Here is a 7,063-nt window from a genome sequence, read left to right on the forward strand (position 1 = left end):
GCAACAGTTGAAATAACTCAGAGATTAGGTTCAGAGTCACAGTCTGTCTGAGTGAAGGTTGCTTTTCTAAGAAGGTCATGTGGTTTTGCAAGCAGAAAGAGTGAAATAGACTTTTTCTCTTAGAGAGGGAGAGAATTCAGTTCTGCAGTTTTTACAATTCAGCAGCAGCAGCTGGGACTGGAACAGGACAAGCTGGCAAGCTAATGGAAAAAAACATCTTGAAGATGGGTTGTGAGTGCTTATTTCAGCCTAGACAAATCCCTTGTGGTTCATGTCATAGATAGAGAATTTGGGTTAAAAAGGGTTTAAGTTAAAATGTGATGATTAGTCATAAAAGGGGGCTAACCACTAGAGTTTAGCTGGAAAATGTTACAACAGACTTGCAACAGATTTAACTACAGAGAGACATGCAGGAGCCAAAGATTGATAAAGAGTGAAAAACAGAATTTGGTGTGAGCAGAGGTCATGAATGATCGTGGTGTGCGTGACTAACAGTAATCAGGATGATTCTGCAAAAACTAACCAATTAAAGCAGTGTAGTGGAGATGCCGAAGGACAAGAAAATTGTATAAAAAACAATGCACTGTATGTATCAGGGCTCGACTTGGCAAGAAGCCGGTTGAGTCCAACTCTGCAGACTTGAGAATAAAGCTTGTCGTGTCACCTATCTTAAAGAGACTCATTTGTGAGAATTTGTGTTTCTGACAATTTGGGGACTCGTCCGGGATCTACACTCCGGCCGTGGGGGGAGGTGAGAAAGGGGGACGTCGGAGGTGGTGCACCCCGCTGAGTTCAGTGGCTCCTAGTCCCTTGCTCGTCGCCTCGGGCGGCTTGAGCGAGTGGTATCCGGACAAGGTGACACGACAAGATGAAAAGGAGAGGGGTGATGGTTCAATCCCCAGGAAGACACCGGTAAGTGACGACTTATGATTGTGGTGTGGGGATTGACGGACGAGACCACCCAGGTAACGGTCATGACGGAGTAAAAATATAAATAAGGTGTAGAGAGGGTGGCGTGAGGACCCCGTCGTGGGACCTTAGGATAGACCCCAGGGATACCTCGGCGGGAATCGAAGGAGGGATAGTACCTCCGACGAGGCGACCGAGACGAAAGGGAGTAGGGTCCCAAAAACGAAGGGGGTCCTCAGCTACGATAAACGGATCTAGGCGGGAAAATGGGAGGAACAAAGTCTAAGGGCTCGTCTGAGGGATCGGGACTTTTCTCGGGGGTTCCTCCTGACAGCCCTTTGGGGAGAATGTTTGAAAATTGGGATAGTAGACGATATCGAGACAAAGACAAGCATTAAACATATATGTAAACTCGAGACCAAAGGTGAATCAAGAAGAGTCAGCGTATGCATTTTGTTGGGTTCCCTGGCCAGGATCCTTAACAAAATGTTTTAAATTGGGGGTAAAGGGAGAAAAGAAGTGGGAACCTTTGGACAACCTCCCCCCCTCCTTATGTTCCCCAGGCGCCCACGGCGCCCGAGGGAAACTTGCTGCTGGAGGGAGAAGGTGATGAATCTGATTGTCCCGGAAGGGGCCGGAAACGGAGGGATGAATTAAGTGAAGTCATTGAACTAAGGGAGTCGGACCCTAGACTTCCACCGGTGGACCGACCCTGGACCAGATCCCAGACTGGTCCAGGACCATCGAAGGCTCCAATAAGCCTAAATCCCCTGAGGGAAGTTCCTATGGGAGGACCGGGAGGGGGAACGGGATACGTAAACGTTCCCCAACCAGTACTGAGGTGCGGGGATTTAAGAAGGAAATGAAAAATCTGTTGGAAGATCCCATGGGACTGGCCGAACAGTTCGACCAGTTCCTGGGACCAAACACATATACCTGGGAAGAGATGCATGCAATAATGGGAACATTATTCTCACCCCAGGAGAGGCAGATGATTCGACAGGCTGCCCTCCTTATGTGGGAACGTGAACAACCTGGGGACCCCAGACCCCATGAACAAAAATATCCCCTGAATGAACCCAGGTGGGACAAACGAACACCCGAGGGATTGACAAATATGAGACACTACAGAGAGTGGACAATTAAAGGGATACGGGAGGCTGTGCCAAAGGGTCACAATTTCGCCAAGGCATTTGGGAACCACCAGGGGAAAGATGAGTCCCCTACTGATTTCTTGGAGAGGGTGAGAAAGAATGTCCAACAGTATGCGGGTGTGGACCCTAGTATTCGAATTGAATTTGTGTCCAAATCGTGGCAGGACATTAGGAAGAAACTAGAAAAGGAGGAAGACGAACGGCAGATTGACGAGAGAGTCTGGTATAAGAAGGGAAATCGAGGAGGTCTGGACATCCCACCTTTACATGTCACACTAATACCAGGTCATCAGCCGGTAAGGAAACGTCAGTATCCTATTTCTTTGGAAGGGAGGAAGGGGCTACAGCCAGTAATCGAGACCCTGATATGGGACGGACTATTGGAGGAATGTATGTCACCCTATAACACCCCCATACTCCCAGTGAAGAAACCGGATGGATCCTATCGTCTAGTTCAGGATCTGAGAAGTTTGAATGCTTTTGTTCAGACCCGCCACCCGGTGGTGCCCAATCCCTATACCATCATGAGTCGGATTCTCCCGGACCATGAGTGGTTTAGTGTTATTGACCTGAAGGATGCCTTCTGGACATGCCCACTAGAAGAGGGAAGTAGAGATATGCCATAATAGAAGGAGATGCTTGGGAAGTGGTAGAATCTGCGAGGCTACCCGGAAGCTGGTCAGCACAGTCCTGCGAACTATATGCCTTGCAGAGGGCCCTCAGAGTACTGGCAGAGAAAACTGGGACAATTTACACTGATTCCAAATACGCATATGGGGTAGTGCATACCTTTGGTAAGATCTGGAAGGAGCGTGGTCTGATTACATCAAGAGGGAAGGAGTTGGCACACGAACAGATGATTACTCTGACCCTGGAAGCCCTGACATTACCCCGGGAAATAGCAGTGGTCTACATACCAGGCCATCAGAGAGGAGATACCCCGACCGCGATTGGGAACAGACGGGCTGATGAAGAGGCCAAAAGGGCGGCCATGCAACGGGAAGTCCGCTTGCTGACCTTAATCCCAGTAAGACCAGGTATAGAAAAGGCTCCCATTTTCACTGCTAAGGAAGAAACGGACATGGCTCAGCTGGGCGCATGCCGACTGCCGGATGGAACATGGAAGACCCCAGATGGAAGAATGGTTCTAAATAAGGAAATAACTCGCAATATTTTAAAACACCTGCATCATCAGAGCCACTGGGGCACCCAGGCCTTGTGCGACACAGTGCTTTGAGACTATGTGTGTAAGGGGATCTACACTTTGGCCCAACAGGAAGTGCAGAACTGCCACATCTGCACAAGAATTAATAAGAAGGTAATGAGGACGGGCACCGTGGGAGGTCAACCGTTGGTGATACGCCCCTTCCAAAGAATCCAGATCGACTTCACGGAGTTACCTCAGGGCCAAAGGTGGAAGTATCTGTTGATGATGGTAGATCACTTTACCCGATGGGTGGAAGCCTTCCCAACAGTGAATGCTACTGCCTCCACGGTAGCTCACCTCCTCCTAGAACATGTGATCCCCAGATATGGCATAATGGATTCTACAGACTCGGACAGGGGTCCACACTTTTGCTCCAAAGTTCACCAATTGATTTGTGATGCCCTGCAAGTCTCTTGGAAACTGCATACCCCTTGGCATCCGCAAAGCTCAGGGAGGGTTGAGCGTATGAATGGAACCCTAAAGATGCAATTGACAAAATTAATGGTGGAGACTAAAATGCCTTGGATAAAGTGTCTGCCCCTGGCCTTATTGAGAATTCGTACTGCCCCACGCAGGGATGTGGGGGTGTCCCCTTATGAGATGATGTTTGGGCTTCCCTTCTGGAGTAAAGTTGAGGGGTGTCCCACCTTGGGGGAAGGGGATATTTTTGTTAGGAACTATTTACAGGCACTGTCACGCTCTCTTACAGATTTACAGAAGAGGGGACTATTGACACAAACACCGCCCTTAGACTTCTCTCTACACAAGGTGGAACCGGGAGACTGGATCCTCATCAAGACCTGGAAAACCGAAAGACTCCAGCCACAGTGGGAAGGTCCATTCCAAGTTCTCTTGACTACAGAGGCTGCAGTGCGAACAAGAGAGAGGGGGTGGACGCACGCATCCAGATTTAAGGGACCTGTAGAGGCGCCTCAGGACCCTGACACGGACTCAGATTGGACTTGTGTTCCTGGGGACAGTCCTCTTACTTTGCGACTTCGCAGGAGGACTTGATTGACAATGTTATTGATATATGCTTTAGTTTTTCTTGGTTTGCCTCTGTCTTTGTCAGGTCTGAAGTGTAAGAGGTGCAGAGACACAGTAGTCCTTTTTCAGGACTCTGGTTCTGCAATTGCTCGCATCCCAGCAGGGTCAGATGCGCTCTGCCATCTATCAGAAGATGGTTCTCTTCCCTGGGTTAAGTACACACATTTTAAAGAAAGAAAGGGGTGGATTGTCATAGATAGAGAATTTGGGTTAAAAAGGGTTTAAGTTAAAATGTGATGATTAGTCATAAAAGGGGGCTAACCACCAGAGTTTAGCTGGAAAATGTTACAAAAGACTTGCAACAGATTTAACTACAGAGAGACATGCAGGAGCCAAAGATTGATCAGGAGTGAAAAACAGAATTTGGTGTGAGCAGAGGTCATGAATGATCATGGTGTGCGTGACTAACAGTAATCAGGATGATTCTGCAAAAACTAACCAATTAAAGCAGTGTAGTGGAGATGCCGAAGGACAAGCAAATTGTATAAAAAACAATGCACTGTATGTATCAGGGCTCGACTTGGCAAGAAGCCGGTTGAGTCCAACTCTGCAGACTTGAGAATAAAGCTTGTCGTGTCACCTATCTTAAAGAGACTCATTTGTGAGAATTTGTGTTTCTGACAGTTCATACAAGAGGAGAGGACTGGCTGCCTAATGTTTCACTTGCAATAAGAGAAACAAAAATGACCTGAACGAAAGTGGTTACTATCTGGAAAACCTTGATTTGGGAAGTTTCTTCGGCAAGGCACTGATGCGGCTGATTAAAAGGGATTCATTTGTGTCCAGGAACAAAATCTCTCTCTGAAAACTGACAAGAACCTTTCTGAGTGGTACCTATTTACCTTTCAAGCACCAAAGCCTGGTGAACGTTATACATGTTAAATTCTGTGCACAAAACAAGAATTTCCTGCAACCAGTAAATTGGAGGAATGAGAAGTGAGATTGGACTGTGAATCAAATAATTTTTCTAAACTTACACACACATTACATACATATGCGCTTAGAATTCGAAGGGGATTATGTTATGTTAAGTAAGTTAATAGTGTTACGAGCCCAAAGGACCCCAAACCCCAGCAGCAATAGACATTCACCAAGACAAGTGGTTTTTAAAACAAAAGTTATTTTTAATCAACTTTAAACATGAAAATAGAATCAAACTTTAACTTAACTCTATACTTAACTAACACAAATTAACCCCCTTCTAATTCTAAACGCACATGTATGCAATGTGTGTATAAATTCAAGAAAAGATCTTTGTTTCACAATTCAAACTCTCGTCTCCTTCTTCCAAGTTCTCTGGATGCAGGAAATTCTTCTACTGTGTGCAGAATTTAACATGTATAATGTTCACCAGGCTTTGGTGGTTGAAAGGTAAATGTTTACCACTCAGGAAGGTTCTTGTAGGGTTTGCAGAGAGATTTGTTGTTCCAGGATTTCCACAACTGACGTACCACCATTAATCACCTCAATGTCTCGCTGATGAAACTTGCCTCATCTCTTTCTTTCAGGTTCTGACAGAGCTCCTTCTGTTCCTCTTATTCCAAGAGAAATATCAGACAGATAGCAATTTCAGCCATCCACTGCTTTTGGAACTTTTCATCAGTTCTTCCTGGATTGCACTGTTCAGTGTCCCACACACACCAACTGAGAGTGCTTGTGACCTCTCTCCTTCTCTCTCTCTCTCCAGCTGAAACTCTAGTGAAAAACATGTGACTCATAAAACTCCCACCTTCTCCAGCAAACAACAGAAGTTCTTCCTTCTGCTCAAGTTGTTATCTTAAGTATAAACAAAACCCACGAGTGATCTTAATGTAAGCACCCTGCAGAAAGGTATTTGTAACTAACCTGGCACCAGTTCATAACAATAGTCATTCATTTTATGATGTCAGTTCAATTAACACCTACTTGTGAAAGGTGCTTCCATTCTCCAGAGATCTTCAGTATTTCTTCAGTCTTTCAAATAAGATCTGTTTTAAAATGTGTGTATGTATGTAACCTGCTCTAAATCTTTCCAATTTCCCCAAACTATTATAATCATTACAATAGTGATAAGTTAAATGTTATCCTGTTTTCATGTTTAAAGGTAATTAAATCCAACTTTTGTTTAAGTAACATGTGTCTTGGTGAATATCTTTTGCTGCTGGGTTTTGGGGTCCTCTGGACTCATAACAATATCAATTTAAAAAAACATTTATTTAAATTTTCAAATTGCACACAAAAAAATTACTATAATCCCTCCCTCGTATAACACAAAAAAAAACTTAAAAAAAAAAAATCCCCCTCCCCCCAAAAAATTACAACAAAAAATCAATATTCCCTGATTGGTGTGCCACACTTATTACAGTTAATTAATTTCTATAGCCATACATTTAAAATCTCGAAGTACTCGAGATGGCAGAGGTCGACAGCATCGAGTCCACGCTGCTGAAGATCCAGCTGCGCTGGATGGGTCACGTCTCCAGAATGGAGGACCATCGCCTTCCCAAGATCGTGTTATATGGCGAGCTCTCCACTGGCCACCGTGACAGAGGTGCACCAAAGAAAAGGTACAAGGACTGCCTAAAGAAATCTCTTGGTGCCTGCCACATTGACCACCGCCAGTGGGCTGATAACGCCTCAAACCGTGCATCTTGGCGCCTCACAGTTTGGCGGGCAGCAACCTCCTTTGAAGAAGACCGCAGAGCCCACCTCACTGACAAAAGGCAAAGGAGGAAAAACCCAACACCCAACCCCAACCAACCAATTT

At 45.5% G+C, this 7,063-nt stretch overlaps 1 protein-coding gene and 1 long non-coding RNA gene across 2 annotated transcripts; both read left to right on the forward strand.

The window, feature by feature from the left end:
• The first annotated feature begins 324 nt into the window (after positions 1–324).
• Positions 325–4,907, forward strand: LOC138740737 (uncharacterized). Its single transcript, XR_011343144.1, has 2 exons — positions 325–912; positions 3,980–4,907. It is a non-coding gene; the product is annotated as an uncharacterized lncRNA (long non-coding RNA).
• LOC138740736 (uncharacterized) lies at positions 906–4,907 on the forward strand. The gene is made up of 2 exons (XM_069893807.1): positions 906–1,515; positions 1,769–4,907. Exons 1-2 carry the CDS (start codon positions 1,462–1,464, stop codon positions 2,687–2,689), a joined length of 975 nt encoding a protein of 324 aa, XP_069749908.1. The 5' UTR covers positions 906–1,461; the 3' UTR covers positions 2,690–4,907.
• Positions 4,908–7,063: the final 2,156 nt, after the last annotated feature.

The sequence above is a fragment of the Narcine bancroftii genome, chromosome 8, assembly GCF_036971445.1.
Source record: "Narcine bancroftii isolate sNarBan1 chromosome 8, sNarBan1.hap1, whole genome shotgun sequence".
In the NCBI taxonomy this organism is placed as follows: domain Eukaryota; kingdom Metazoa; phylum Chordata; class Chondrichthyes; order Torpediniformes; family Narcinidae; genus Narcine; species Narcine bancroftii.

What these genes read in the sequence shown, in the direction of transcription:
- LOC138740736 (XM_069893807.1), top strand. Translation starts at nt 1,462, where the DNA reads ATGTTCCCCAGGCGCCCACGGCGCCCGAGGGAAACTTGCTGCTGGAGG. An exon ending in CTTGCTGCTGGAGGGAGAAG is followed by an intron (nt 1,516 to 1,768) that starts GTGATGAATCTG and finishes GGATTTAAGAAG; the next exon opens with GAAATGAAAAATCTGTTGGA.